The 16,740-nt window shown below is 36.0% G+C and overlaps 1 protein-coding gene across 1 annotated transcript in view; it reads left to right on the forward strand.

The window, feature by feature from the left end:
* Positions 1–16,740, forward strand: part of Hdac9 (histone deacetylase 9) — an 861,354-nt gene that overhangs the window by 799,969 nt on the left and 44,645 nt on the right. The window contains exon 26 of the mRNA XM_071613675.1: positions 11,129–11,213. Coding sequence (XP_071469776.1) covers positions 11,129–11,213 — 85 coding nt within the window. The remainder of the gene's footprint in view (positions 1–11,128; positions 11,214–16,740) is intronic.

Genomic DNA, 16,740 nt, shown 5'->3' on the forward strand with positions numbered 1-16,740 from the left:
AAACAGATTCAGCTGAGTGCAGTTACATGGTTTTTAAAATGTATTGGGCTAAAGTTTGAGATCTGTGCCTTTTCTCTACATTTTTAGAAAGACCAGGCAGGTACAAAAATATCAATGGTCATTCTTAATTCTGCCCACAGGGGTGTAGAGATTGCTCAAAAAATTCCAGGAAATGAAAACCGAAATGATTATTTTTGGCTCTATTGACTATTAAATTGACTTCAATTTTCTGGATGTCTGACATTACGTTTAATGGCGTTATTATAATACCCTAAATATGATCCTGTCTCTTGATTGGCCATCTTCAATTGAGTGAGCATAACCAAAAATTTGTTCATTGTGAAATAAAGGAAGTTTGAATAATCTAATCTTTCTGTATTTTTTTCTATTAAAGTTTCTTAGAGTCGTACACAAGAATATAGATTTCTCACAAGATACTGTGAGGACGACAGATGGAGTTGTTACATTGAATATTGAAAGGGAAATTTTTTTTTTATAACAGGTCTATCAGTGCACAGAGGAACAAAGCTAAGAGAAAGAGGATTTTTTTAAAAATGAAAAATGGAAGAAAAATACAAGTGTGTTGTACGTTATAATTCATTTGGAAAAAGGAAATGAAAATGTAATACTTGAAACAACTCAAGAAACAAAGAGTTCTTCTCACTTTCATTGACAATATAATTTATAATCCAAGGCCTGGTTTTTGGTATTTTTTTCCAGGTCAAAGATCATCATGACTGCATTGAAGTTTTAAATTTCATTCCTTTAGAAAAAATAATATAAAAGGCAGATTGCATGTACCTCACCATTTAAAAGGCGCATACATGCAGTTTTTACAACAATTTTATGTGGTGAGCTTTAGGTAAGAAAATAAAAGAGACGTCTTTCAGATACCAATTATTGCAATTTCAAATCTCAATTTCCCTCCAAACCTCCTTTTCAAGTGATTAATAGAGCAATTATAACTTATTATCTGGGATTTCGCTTTTACAAATAACAAAAAATGTACTAAACCTTGAGCTTAAAATACTGGCAGAACCCACTCTGGCTTCTCAACACTGAACATGCAATTGAACTCAAATTAGAAAGGTCAAGAAGGGCCTTTTTGAGGGACTCTGCACTTTGTCAGATGTATTTATTCATGTGCAGAGGATTAGAATTCATAAACATTTTGCCAGTTTTTTTTTTTTTTGAATGCTATTTCTTTTCCTTGTTGTTCTTGGCCAGGCCATGTCAATATAGCAAAATACTGCTTCTTATGGCTTATTATCAGCAAAATAATATGCAGTTCATAACCCAAAGGAATTGTAAAATCGGCAGGATCTGTTGGCTCTTCCACTTGGTGTAGACACATAGATGGGTACCAAAACTCTTGATGTTTAAGAAATCAAGTTATCTGAGTGTTGTACCCCAAACCAGTATTTTCTTCTTTTTAAATATTTTTATCACAACATGATCTACTTAGCAAAACATCTCTTAACTATTCTTTTAAGAAATATGCACAAGGTCAGTCAAAATAATATACTGTTGGATTAAAAATAATTTGAGCATGGTACAGGAAATTCCTAGAGGCAACTGATTTGGAAGACATACCAGAGTCTTTTTTTTTTTCTTTTCCCTGGCAAAGTTTAGAACTTAGATTTATTGGTCCAATCAGTGTTTGATGAATATTTTTGAACTTCTTCATTGAAGCGCTTAGAAACACCAGCTTGGGATTTGCAAGAAATTGAAGTAAATATCTACATGAAAAGAATCATGAGTTTACTTGGAAAAGCATCAGGGATACTTAAGTGAATAGCCACATAATTTTTAGAACTGGTAATAGAATTCCCCGGGAATCTGATTTTGGTAATCTGTATTGGAGCTGGTTGGCAAACAGTGTCACAGTTGCTTTAAGACCAAATTTACCTACTGTTATGCAAAGCCAATTAGTGGCACCCTGGGTTGATTCCTCTGAAAGAAATTTTCCCAAGAGGTGAGAAAAACTTTAAGCAGTTGCCATTCCTATGGAATCCAAAAGGAAAACATTGAAAACCTTGGAGAAGTAAAGGATGGGAGATAGGTAGTAGGAGCATTGGTAGTGAGCTGAGAACATAGAGGTTAGAAGACCACCTGTCAAAACACAATAAATGATGGCTTTAAGCTTGAGAGGGAGTGAGCCAGAGAGAGAGAAAAACCCACATCGTCTTAGACCTGAAAGCTGTTGAGATGGCCTTGTGACCTCTAGTACTGAAAGTTTAGTGCTTTTGCTCAGGAGTATACAATATATATATTTTTTTCTAGATCTTCCTCACTCTTTTTGAAGTTTGAATTCTGATTTCTGTTTCCTTTCTCTCTTCTTCTTCTTTTTCTTTTTTTTTTTTTTAAATAAGTACCATCTCCTGTTGAGTATGCTTAGCTGCTTTCATTTGACTTGGATTTCACAAACAGTGGCTAAACAGTGATGGTGTTTGTTGATAATCTTTTTAAGATGACTTTTTGCTCTAAAGCTGCTGGAAAAGTCTCTTGAATTGACGCTAGTGAGTGTTGACAACCACCCCTGAGGTGAACTCTTGAGATGCTGTTGTCCAAGTTGCTCATCAGGGGTCTGTTTGCACTGGATTTTGAATAGGGAAGTTGTTTTGCCCTCTTTTTCATCCTTTAGATTATGTATGGCTGAAGTGTAGTCCATTGGGGAATTGGTGTGAATCTGGGAAAGCTTACAAGGTCCTAAATGGTTCCAATTCATGAATAAAAGAGAGAGCTGAATACCAGGGAAATGTGTGCTATGCCAGAGCAGTGTGTTCGGTCTTCTTTCAGACACTGAAGTGTCTCCATACTTTGAAAGAGAATTTATCAATGATCTGAAAAGAGGAAAACTGTTTTGGAAAATATGACTTAAAGATACTTTCCAGTGTAGATATGGCCTATGAAGTTATGTTCCGTATATTTCAGCATTGCTTATGAGAAAGCAAGCTGTCTGTTTCAGCAAATGCCAAATGAACCATTGATATTTTGATAATTCAAAACTCCATTATGCAGTTCTCCTGTATTATCTGTTTAGGTTTTTCAGGAGCTATTAAAAGAATTGTGGGTTGTGAAACTGGATACCTCATAGTTTATGGTTACCAGTAAAAGAAAAATAAAGTATTTCTTTTTTGAAAAAATTATTGGGGTGAGTCACGAGTTTTTTTTTTTATACTTGAATTTTTTAATTTGATCTTTTTAGTTATACAAGACAGTCGAGTGTACTTTGATATATTATACATACATGGAGTATAACTTTACATTCTTGTGGTTGTACATGGTGCAGAGTTACACTGGTGGGGAATTCATGTATGAACACAAGAAAGTTATGTCTGATTCATTCTACTGTCTTTCCTATTCCCATCTCCCCTCAATTCCCTTCCTTCCCCTTTGTTTAATCTAATTAACTTCTATTCTCTGCTGGCCTATAATGTGTGTTAGCATCTGCATATCAGAGAGAACATTCAGCTGTTGGATATTGGGGATTGGCTTATTTCACTTAGCATGATAGTCTCCAGTTCCATCCATTTACTGGCAAATTCAATAATTTCATTCTTCTTTATGGCTGAGTAATATTCCATTGTATGTATATGTGTGTGTCTACATATATGCATATATACATATATACATCACATTATTTTTATCCATTTATCTTTTTGTAATGAAGCAAACATGTTATAACATTCATTTATCTGTCCATTCAACAAATAGCCTTTTAGTGGGCATTTATTTTGTTGGCAAAAGTTCTAATACAAGTAAAAGTCAAAGGAATATAATCAAAGTGTTTTGGGAATATAATGTAGGATTATTTGCTTTTAGCTAAAAGGGTAGAGGAATATTCTAAAAGAAGTAGCATTTAACCTAGATCTTAAAAGGTGATTTGACAAACTAATATCTAAGGAAAAGATTTATTGTATAGTATAAAAACATAGATAAAGTCATAAGGACTTTCTGGAATTGTGGATGGCTCTTCTTAAGTTAGTTTGTTTTGGTTTTGGTAGAGGGGAGGCCATTTGAGTGGAATAAAGTAAACAGTAAGGCAGGATCAGTGGAATAGAATATCACAGGATTAGACTTTGTGTGAAAAATATGGAAGCTTTGGTCAAATGAATCCATGCTTTGGAACAAAACAACAACCAACATAACAGCAGCAACAACCACCACACAGTGATATTTTTTTGTTATAGAGATGGCAGAAGCTCATTCAAGAAAATAATAGTTTATTGGGGAGAGAATCATTGGGAGCAATGAATGAAATTGACTCAGTTTACATCAGTTTTATGCCACAGTTGACTCCTGTGGGCCTGCGAAAGCCAAGTGTGTCATCTCTACTCAAGTGTGAGTTCCCTGTCCTCACAATGGTAGATTCAGACAGGCCCTGGTGGGAATGTCGACACCACAGACATTAGCAAGTACCAAATGAGGGCTATTTTTTTGGACAGTTAGTGGTTAAATGTTTATCAGAACACCACTGTTACGTGAAATGAAACAGATCTTCTTAAGCAGAAAAATCAGCCTTTAGAAAAGGTTTATTAAAACAAAAGAAGGAAAAAAATTCAAACCATGAAAATTAGCAGATTAAAGGAAGAGGAAATAAAAAACAAATGAGTAGAAGGATATCCAGGATCAAAGAAAATAGAGCACTGAGGACTCATGAAATATAACTGTCCAATTTCCACTTATTTGTGGAAACAGGGGCAAGTAAACACAAGATTTGGTACATATACTATGAAATAAACCACCTTCCTAACAATTGATGTCCAAACTGTGGCAGTGTGCTGGAAAACTACACAGAAAGCACTGAACCAACTCCCCTTTGATGTTATTGAAACATCAGTTTTCAGTATAAATATTGAAAACCTGGGCTTTTCAATGTATGTGGTATTTCCCTAACTTCCCTAACTTCACTCTGGTTCAAAGTGCTTTCTCCTTATGCTGTAGACTTACAATCTTACCTAATAACAAGAATATCGCTAGTCAGATTTACCCAGAGAACTGGATTCATTACCAATTGAATTTTTTAACTTTCCAATAGACCACTATGCCACTATTCAATAACCACAGCAATAATATTAGAGCCCAGCCCATAGGTTCCTCTTATCTTGTTTAAAAATGTTCCTCAGTATCTCACAGGCACTGAATGACCAACACAGTTTTGTTATTGTTGTTGTTGATGTTGTTGTTGCATCATGGTCCTCCCATTACTCTTATAAGACTTCTTGGGCTTGTAGAAGTGCTATTGAGTAGAGATGTTTCCTTGTTGCTGTGTTGATGTCATCCTTTTTATCATCCACACGAAGGTAGGGTGCAGGCAGACCTAATCTGAATAGTCTCACAGTCTGTCATTATAGACGGATTGTCAATAGAATCTACCCTGATTTCAGTGCCCCCCACAATCTATTTGGTCAAGGATATTAGTGACTTCAAACAAATAAGAAGGGTTATTTTGAGAATGACTGACTCATTCATCACAGTATGGATAAAATTATAACCAGATTGACTTATGCAATCAAATTAAACATATACAACTAATTGCAGGCATTTCTAAGCCAATTATTTAAATGAGAGTTGAGTTTAAATCACCAATACCTCTTCACTAGGGAATTGATAATAGTTCATCAGCACAAAAGTTCAAGTCTATATCACAATCTGCTTCTCTTGTCCTCTTGGTCTTAATCATCATATTCTTTGAAAGTTCCCCCAACATCTTGGATCCTGACGATTAAACACATTTTTCATTTTGTCGGAGTCAGTTTAAATGTTGCAGAGGACTTTCAGCTCCCTTTGTAAGTGAATCATGGCCTGTATCTAAGAATGTAATTTGTTGCTCTTGCTGCAAAACATATAATCTCACTGTTTTTTCAGAAGCACCATAATGTAGTGGAAAGAACATGTTCTGAAGATCCAGGCTTTGTGTCCCTGTTCTCTTATGTCATTTGGGAGACTTTTACTTTTTCTTCAGTAGTTTATAATTAGAAAATATAATACTTGTACAGAAAACAGAATGTACATGAATGTACAAATCAATGGTGTGTTGCAAAAGATTAACTATGTAACCATCAATCAGGTCAAGAGATATAATAATACCAGCACCTCAAAAGACCCCATCTTTCTTCTTCAAATCAGTACCCCATCTCATACCCCATCTCATAAGGGGTCTATTTTCTGATTTCTAACACTGTGTTTCATTTGCTTATTTTTGAACTTTATGTAGTGAAACCATATATCATGTATTTCTTTGACTCTAACACCTTTTGCTCCAACATTTTATTTGAAATATTGATTTCTTTTGTTGCAACTAGCTACACGTTGTTCATTTTTCATTGTATAGTGTTTCATAAAAATAATTTGTATATAGTTTCATAAAAATAATTTGTAGTAAAATGCTATAGATTATTTATATATTCTAACTTTGATGGATGTGGAAATTTTTTGAAGTTTTGGAGTTTTTATGTACAATGCTGTGATGGTAAAATATGAAAACTTTTATAAGAAATAAACAATACATGTACTCTCACTGCTTCATTTCAGCATTTCAATGTGAATCCTAGGTAGTACAATAGGGTAAGTAAAAGAAAACCTATTCAAAGAAGATTGGAGAGGAATAAATAAGTCTCATTCACAGATTATGTATGATTAGGTATGTAGAAAATCTATAAAACTTATTTCTGTTTAAATTACAAATTAATATGTAAGTTTACAAGATTCTTAGTCAACTGAAGTCAATGAAAATTCAAAAATCGTTCAGAATATCACATAAAAATAAGTTACGTATATTGTATACCAGCCATAACAGTAGAAAATAAAGTTTAAGAATGTATCGACTTCCTGTAACCTATTACCATTAGGGGAAACTGGGTGAAGTTTCCTGTTTCTCCTTATATGGGTATTTGGCACTATCTTCGTAAATCTTTACAAGTCTAAGATTATCTTCAGAAAGTTTTCCTAAATAAAATTACATACACACACATAATTTGCAAAAGCATCAAAACATAACATGTAGACAACATAAATCTATCAAAAATGTGACCCTATGCATGACACACTGTAAGTTATTTTCAGAGAAATTACCAAACATCTGACTAAATGTAAAGAATATACCATGTGTGGGGGTTGAAAGTCTAGGTACTGTGGAGACCCCAATTACCCCCAAACTGGATTAATCTCAATGCCTTTTAAATTCTCATTCAATTTTGCCTCCATGCTATGGCTTTCTGTTCCTTTCCAGTTTGGAGTGATTATTTTCCTCTGTTATCCACTGGCATTTCCATTCTGCGTCTGCTTGCTCTGGGACTTGGTTTCTTTTCCATTTTCTTGCATATCTTCTGGAGAAGTACCTGTCTCCATATCAGGCAACCCTGCCAACACACACAGAAGAGAGGAACTGTCTCAAACGTGGGCACGGTTTTCTAAGGGAACAAAATGATTGTCACTGTTGTTTTTCTGGTCTGTCACCTTAAAACCATCCCTTGATCACAGCTGGCAACCAAGTAGAAGAATATATTTCACTCAGGTTTGTCAGTTACAGAGAGTGAAAGAAGACCACATCTCCATGTTTGTTTTCAATTAATCCCTCCTTCATTTGTTCCACCTTTTTTTTTTCTCTAATGCCTACCATATATCAAGCTCTATTTTAGTCTTTAAATGTCTCACAACAGAGTAGAGAATGGTAAATGTGGTTGTGATATAATGTGCATAGGAAACAAGAGTATTGGTCAGGAGAGATGCCACAGAGGTGGAAATAATTTTTTCTATCAGAGAATTTGAGAAGCAGACAATATTTGTGCTAGTCCTTGAGTGATTAGCAGTTTTGCTGATTCAGTGAAGGGTAGAGAAAAAGAAGTCAGAAGGAACAGAATCGATAAAAGCATAGAAGTATGAAAACATTTGGGATATTAGGGAAATATCAGAATGTAACATAAAAGCTTACAAGAATATTTAATAGATCCTTTACTTGCTTAATGAATGCATTCAACCTTATGTACCTGTTACATTCGCAAGGGCTCTGTTTAACTTCTCTTGTTCTGTTTTGAATCATGAAAATAACAGTGAGCTGATTTTTATGTCTCACGAGCACAGAGTGTTTTAAAACTCTTAATCAAGAGCTTCTCCAAGGATAAGCTTTGCTTCTTTCCACAGATGGATCCTGACCAACGGAAAATACTTTTCATGATTTAGATGATCTTATTCTAAAGAACCTGAAAATGATAATGACCACAATTTTTATGGTGTTTTAAAATAGCTAGAGTACTTAGAGATCACACGGTATGCACAACTGAACAAACTTCTGAGTCGTGTCCATAGAATATCTCATCTTTCTATAAAGATGGAGAAAAATAAATTTCCTATCATTGAGCTGAGATTCTCAACTCTATATGAAGAATGGCTGTAAGTAACAGTTGTGATTAAGCTTTACATATAGCAAAGCTGAATGAGAGATTTGTGTGTCTAGAGGTTGTATCTAGTGTATCTTAATTCCATGATAATTACTATTACTTATTGGAATTGCTCCACAGAGATAGCATAATGGTTGCATAATATTTCTTACATTGCATCTGTTTTATCTTACTGGAACTTTTTGCATGCAAAAGTTCTTTGGTTTGCATAAATTTCTTCCTTATTTATCTTTTAATAATTCTGATTAGCCTCAATTGCCAATATTTTTGCAGTATATTGCCCCAACTAAATACATCACATAGCTTTAGTGTATATTCTCATTTTTTGCCCCAAAATTATAAAAAATAACCATTTATTTAATATTATTTTATTTTATGCTTATTAAATTACTACTAATAACCAGACTCATAAATATTTATCAAATAGGTGCTTCAATTCATGGTTTTAATACTTATAAATATGAGTAACTAAGTCAACAAGCTCTCTAAAAAACAACTTGATTCTGTGGTCCTTCCATACAAAGTTTTAATTTTTATGAAAACAGACTCTAAATGCTGTTTCCTTTCTTGCCAAAGGACAGAATATTACCGATTGCCTCCTTTGCAGAGCTACCAGAGGAAAAATAAAGAACCTACACTGAGAACTTTCTGAATTCAGCTCTGTCTGTGCATATACACCCCAAATGAAACAAATTGGGGCAATTTACTGAAGGTTTAATCCTCTAAGTGACATTCACTTAAAACATACAGGGAAATGGTTTGGGAAGCTTAAATGATCAATTTAATTGTCATAATTCTCTGGGATGCTTTTGTAAGTTGACACAACTTTATCATATCTCACTGAAAATTCTAAATTGTGGGTTTAGTTGTGTATGCATTTTTACTCTGAACACTTGAACCACATATACTTTCTATATAACCAGGTTATATAGACCTCAGGTGGGACAATTCCAGAAATTAGTTTTTGCATTGGTGATCTGCCTGTAACACTCTTTCCACTGGCCAGCACCTTTCAATTTATTGTCATATTTTTAAATCTGAAGTCACAGAGACACTTATGAAGAACTAAACATGCTGACATCACCTTGAGCTTGTATTCTTAAAAATATGAATAGGGATGCTTCAAAATATTTCATTAGCAAAACCCACCCAATTTCTATTAAAAGTCATTTTCCCTGAGCGCTGAGAAATAAGTGAAAGAGAAGCTTATTTATGGGCAAGGTGGCTCCGTCAACCCTGTTTAATTTTTAAATGAGCTTTCCGAGGTACTCCTGATTGATGATTCAGTAGTTCCTCTGAGTTGGGAGGGTAGTAGAAGGGTAGCATATTCTTGAAGATATGATCTGAAATACCATATTTTGAAAAAATGATTTTAACAAAATTAAAGAGTCTAAGATTTCAGAACTTTTCACTGACACTGAGTGGTGGTAGCGTATTTTCCTCTCACCAAACCATTGAACATAAGCCTTTTGATGTTTTAAAGGTTTTTCATTGGCAGCTAAGAAAAACACTCTGGAAAGTTATATTTAGTGAATTTACCCATGTATAAATATCCCTGAGCTAGTCTGTTTTCCTGCAGCATCTGGAAGAAAGGTGCTATTGTTTGAGATTCCATGATTGAAGTATAGAATAATCAATTCAGAGAGACCCTGCGGGGAAGATTCACTCACATGTGCTGTGGAAACTTGTAATCCCTCAGTTTTTTTCAGTTTTTCCTGAAGATGAAGAGGCATTGATGAGTCTGTGCTTTGGTACGTCTAGTGACAGCAATTCCATTCATGCCACATCATAGTTGAACCACCCAGTTTTTATTTGAGACTATTAACTTTTTCTAGGAAAACTGCACTTTTGCTAACCCTTTTATTGCTATTTTCTCCTTGCTTTGGGGGGTCATAATAGCTGGATGGCTCTTTTGTTTGTGAGGATCCTGCAATGCACCACGATCATCACCAAGGCATTTTCAGTGCTGCATCATCAGACTTGGTTCTGACAAATAAGCTCCATAAATTATTTACAGCTCCTTTTCATTTCTTGTAAAGCAATGTTTGCTGAGCTCCTCCATGAAAAATCGATGTAATTCCAGAGATCATGATAGATTTTCAGGAAAGGAATTTATCCTGGATGTAAAGGCAGACATCAGCAGAGTTATGAATTATGTAGAAATTAAGGGAAACTGTACAGTTATTTTACCTTTGCTTTAACTTGAACATTTTATCTACTACTTTATTCAATGGCAGGTAAATAAGAACAGCTGTCTCGTGGCTTTCCACCGTTAAGTGTTCAAATGTGTTAGGTGGTTAGATATGAAAACACGGCAAAAATATGGATAATAGACTCCCTGCTCTGTCTACTGCAACTTCCCTGAGATTTTGTTTGCAGGGCCCAGCTGCGTATACAGACATGATGGAATTTGGTTTGTGAAGAACCTACAAAAATTACACAAATAACTCATATCTTAAATGACTAATACACAGACATGCACCTGCTTCAGGGACTTCATAGATTAATCTTGTAACCAATAGAAAAGCCCCTTGGAATTTAATTATATGGATGCAAAACAGAAAATAAAACAGGCTACACTTTTAGTACTGATATCAGCAAAATGTTAATCAGTTCTTGGAGCAAGCTTTTCCTGAGGATTAGGTTCTTCGGTTTGCTTTGCTTCTGTTGATACTTGATGTAAAATCATAATATTCTGCTCATAGTCTTATCTCATATTCTTGCAGCTGGAGCCACTTGCTGAAGATATTCTCCATCAAACCCCGAACATGAATGCTGTTACTTCTTTACAGAAGATCATTGAGATTCAGAGTATGTCTTTAAAATTTTTATTTTTAAAAATTCTCTAACCAGGTAAAGCTAATTGAAATGACATTGAGAATTAGAGCACAAAGAAACATATTTAGAGTTATTTTAATTAGCATATAATGAATGTTCTTCCCTACATGTTTTATTGCATTATTCTTAATGTGACAATCTTATCTTACACTGATGACATAACTGAGACGATAAGATTTAGAATCTTGTTTTTCTAATATTTTCTATGTACTTAGACTTTTTTCTCTATTTCTATCATTAAGCATTCACCTGGAAAATGAAATAAATATGGAAATTGTGATTGTGTAGTGAAATCTTAACCAGAAATAACTTTTTTTTTCTAATGATGTTAAAATTCGGTTTTAAGCTTGGGAGGGGAAAAATAATGAGAAAGACTTCATTATGAGGAAGGCCAACTTAGTAAAACAAGACAAGGCAGAGACTTTTTATTTTTTAGTTCCCCTTACATACATCTACAGCGCTCTGCTACAAATTAGCATGACATTTGTCAGGAAGAGGAAAGCCACACAGCCACACAGCAGAACTACAGATTAAGAGGATCGAAAACACCTGAGCTTTACTAGTGTCCTGTAGAAGCACTTTTAAAACACTTGGGAAGCCTCTTTCCAGACATCTCTTGGAGTCAGTGCTGCACTTGCTCAGCAGACTTGTGAGACAGGGGTGTAACTGACCTTCTAGTATTTTTGACATTGCATTTTTGAATCATGTCTTACATAAACTCAGAGTACTTCTCCACCTTCCTTAATCTCACTCATGCATGAAGTGTGGCCATTTTTACTCAAGAAGCATTATTGTCTCCTAAGTCGAATAAACTATGAAATTCAAAGATTATCAGAGAACAGAAAAATAAAAATTCAAATCCTAGGAGCAAAGTCTCTGAGACAAGAAAAAGGAACTGACAGACCCAGAGGGAAGGCTGGAGACCATTTATTCATTTGAATCCCAACTATCTCTCTTCTACAAAGGGTGGATTAGGAAGGTCCATATCATGTCATTCCAGATATCGAGGCAAGGAATCTTCAAGTGATCTTTGACAACATCCTCCTCCTGTTCACCCACATCCAATCCAATGTCACCAATAATATAACAATATCTCAGCCTGTACACACTATTGTATTTTATTCTGAGCATTCTTTTGCCATTGCACACAGAGTGTTACTAGATATTGTTCCTAGGTATCTTCTGAGCATGTCACTTCAGTAGGCATCTTGAGTACTTCATCTTTACATGCTCATCAGTTATCAAGGCACTGAGATTATGAAGAAGGAGGCAGAGTTTCTTGCATCAAAGACTTTACAGTCCAGTGAGTGAGAGCGAGCAAGGTTGGTAGTTCACAGAATGTGTTCACAGGATGCACTGAGGTTATGGAGAAGGAACAGTTTCTTTCCTCAGTCCCTGTCAGCTGGGGAGAGAGGTGCTGGAAAGTCAGTAAGGGTCAAGACAGTCTTCTTTGCAACTATAGACTCTGAACTTGACCTTAAGGGCTGAGTGGGACTTGGATAACTGTAGAAAAAAAAGAGAAGATGCTTTGAAAGGAGTAACAGAAGCAACGTAGGGGTGACAAGTCACAGTTTGTACATACTATCAGAAACCGTACCATTGCCTTTTGTATTGGATCTAATTTCTTAGTAATGACATCTGCTTCAGAGCATTTTTTCCTCCCCTAACACTGATATTTTGAAGTCGCTTGCACAGTCTGTTCTCTTCATGCAAACTTTTTGACTCCTAGAAAGGATTCACTGTGCTACATCAAAACTTGCTTTATCTGCTTGAGAATCCTGCTCTACACTGCATTTCGTACCACCCAACACTGACCACTTCTTCCATTTAAAAAAATCTGTTTTCTTCTAAACTCTTCCTGAGTGTCCCATACAATTTGTTAACCAATAATTTGATGACTTCACAATACTGATCTATAGGTTTTGCTCAGTGGTAACTTTATTTTCAATTTTTTTTTAGGTTTTATGTATTTTAATGACTATTAGTCTGGTTTCTTAATTTCATGATGAGCAATAGGAGACAACAACAATATTTTTGCATCCCTGAATATCCCTACAGAGAAGGCTGGCAGCAGGGATGAGGCCTGAGGTGTAGGGGAGCCTGGGAATTAAATGTAGGTAGATTTAAGTAGATGGTATTTGAATAGCTCTTCAGGTCAGAGGAGCCAAAGTGTGCATCAAGGGGAGCTTTTAATGAAGAGCTCCACTTCAAAGTCAAGGGCATGATGGAGCAGGCACTGTTGTTGGTCTCCCCAGCAGCCATATGCTCCCCACACCTACTCAGAAGGAGTCTGATTTTACTTATGAATCCTTGCCACCAGACAACATGCAACTCGGGGAAATGAACTATCTCCAGATCCAGGGGAGATAGATGTTCTTCTTCCAAAGCTGAATCATCCAATTTACTTAACAGTGATTGATCAAGGAATGGGTACATTTCCCAATTCTGACCAAGGAAAATTGAGGAGATTTCTGTGCTGTCAACCTGTGAAGTCACGTAGGCCCCACCGCTTCCAAGGGCCCATGCTTGGTTTAACGCTGTTGCTGTTGCCACCTTAAAATTCTTGGTAGGTTTTGAACAAGGGGCCTACATTTTCATTTTGCGCTAGACCCTACAAGTTATGTGCCTGGTCCGGTTGAAAATCAAAGTGATAATGATGAAAAAAAAAGTACATATATATTTACTAAGAAAAATTGATAGAAATATCACCAAAAGGAGAATTCAAATTGTGGTTAAGAAGGAATTGAGTGGTGGAAAGCCAAGCACAACACAGCAAAGTGATCTCTCACCCTTTGGGACATGGGTGAAAATCAGAACAAAGTGGTTCAACACTGCGGCTTTGACACTATGTACTGCATTTTTATGTGGTTCTATATGTGTATTGTTTTGGGGGCTGTTCTTTCAGATTAAAGGAACTGAAAAAGGGTATGTAATGTCCATGGAGTAATAAAGTAGAGTGAGCATTTTAGAGTCTCAAACTTCATAATGGCTTGGAAAATTAAAATCATGGGCTCTTGGCTTAGCACACAATGCTGGATTTATTTACAACATGTAAAAGCCTATTCTTAGTTTTACTTTTCCCTGTTTTATATCCTACGATTCCATTTCAAGTGCTCCCCTAGGATTCCAGGTCCTTGATTGGGGTCTCCGTTTCCCCTTTAGTAGGGAAAGTAGTCAATAATGGCTACTTTAGTGCCCAGTGCAAAATGAAAATGTGTGAATCCTTCCTTGCTAAAATGCTATTAAGAATTTTAAGAAGCCACAGCAGAGAACTGATTCGAGCTTGGGTCCCTTATGAGCCTGAGACCCTCGCCTGTTAGAAAGCAGGCCCTGAAGGTACTCTTTGTTTAAACAAAGTACTTCCTCATCACATATGTCTCTGAGCATCACATAGGTGTCTCCTTTCAACTCTGGGTGGTGTCCCTGTTTCAGCCCACCTCCTAGCCCAGGTTCTGAAGGTTTCTTTTGTGTTGTGGTTTGGACTACAGTATCTAAATACTCTGTAAATGTTAAGAAGTGAGCCTTGTAGCATGTGGGAATTCAGTCCAGTTCCTAGATAGCCTTGTCCCAAGGCACACGGCAAGGTGCTGACAGGCCTTCTATGACTTTCTCTTGACAACTGAGCCCCCAGCTGAGGGTGTGCAGGTGCTGGAGGCTGTGATTAACATTGGCTCGCTGCCTGGCTACACGTATGCAAGTACTTTGCAGCAGTATCATCATTGCTGTCCCATCCTTACTTAAGTTACTCGTTTGACTGAGGAGAAAAGGCTTTATAAAGCCACAGCAAGGCCACCGTTTCTCCTGACAGGTAGAGACTCCTTCTGAGGGTCAGGAACTGATTGTATCTTGTGGTAAGTGAGATATAAGGGTCAACCTTCTTTGCAAAGACAAAAGGGAAGTATAGTTTTTTTTTTTTAATGCTGCATATTTTTCCTCCAAAATTTAAAAATAGAACTACCATATGATTCAGTCATCTCTCTTCTGAATATTTATGCAAAAAAATCTAAAAGCAGGATCTTGAGAAGATAATTTTTGCCACATTATTCACAATAGAGGAGATATGGGAACAACCTAAATGTCCATCAGTGGATGAATGGGTAAAGAAATGTGGTATATATACACTGTGGCATATTATTCAGCCTTAAAGAAAGAAAGGTCTGTAACAGGTCCCAATTTGGCATAATGTTCTTTTATATCAGATTGTTCTTGCTGATGTTCTCCTTTGTTCGTTTGTCTTTAATTGCTATACCTTTTGCACAGTAACTAGCATAAAATAGGTGCTCTGCAAATGTTTGTTGATTGAGAATCACTCAAACTGTCAATGTTTGTCCCACTTTTTTAAAATTAAGCCAAGATTGATTTTTAAACTAATTTAAGATATTTATACTCCTTGGCCAAGACAATGCAGAAAAGGAGATTAAGAAGAGCAGAAAAACTATATGAGAGCCCATTTCTTCTCCCTACTTTACAACCCACAGGATGAATCATTTCTAAGTTAGGAAGAGCACAGACTACTTTAGTGAGCTGCCATGGCAAAGCTTGGAGCTGACAATTTTTGGAGCGGAATCTAGTTATTGGCTGCATGGCAGTCATCTCCAGCAAGTGATGCCAGAGTCAGCGCAGAGTAGGATAAGGGACCCTCAAATGTATGTTTCCTTTCCTGAGACCCATGCTAACAACTTGTAGAGTCTGTGCAACATTGGACTCTTCCACTGTGCTGCATGGTGCGGTGAGAAGCAGAGTTCTCAAACACCATTCTTCATGCCGGTACCAGCCCATGATAAAATTTTCACTGATGGTGGAGGGGAAGAACCATGAAATGAGTTTTTTTTTTTTTTTTTATAAAACTAAATGTATTTCATTCAAAAGACTATAATTTTAAGTTCTAAAAACATATCATGAAGGATATTGATATTGATCTGTGAAACCCCAAAATATGAGAACCACAAATATAGACCAAAGGTTTCCTTTGATTTATTTAAGTTTTTCTAGTAAGAAGAGTACTCCTTTTAAGTGTCAACCAACTTTGTAGACCTCCTGCATGATAATAGTGATAATCACAGTATCTTTTGATTTGCGGATCGAGGAAATAAATATGTGCACAAGGATCTGAGGAGTTTTTTTAAAAAATTTGCTGTAACCCTTCCATGGCTTATAGCTGATAAGTTGAAAAACACCAGTGTAGAGAATTTTAAACTGATATAAATTTGAGTGTAATCCTCCCCTCCACTCACCAGCCATGGGATGATTGAGCAAGCCGCTTTTCTGAGGGATTTATAGAGGAATGAGATGGCATGTCACCGTGCTGCTTTTCTAAGTTGGGGTTCCTTTGGCAACAAAGTGGCACACAGGAAGGTAATCACAAAAAAATAGTAGGAATACTTCCTCCGAAACCCCACTTTTATCTTTTACTCATATTCGGGATACTTTATTTTAGAGAGGATTGGGGTCTTTCTGAATTCCTTATTATAGCAACCAAGGCAAAATGGTGACACATGCC

Source organism: Marmota flaviventris, chromosome 1 (assembly GCF_047511675.1).
Source record: "Marmota flaviventris isolate mMarFla1 chromosome 1, mMarFla1.hap1, whole genome shotgun sequence".
Taxonomy (NCBI): domain Eukaryota; kingdom Metazoa; phylum Chordata; class Mammalia; order Rodentia; family Sciuridae; genus Marmota; species Marmota flaviventris.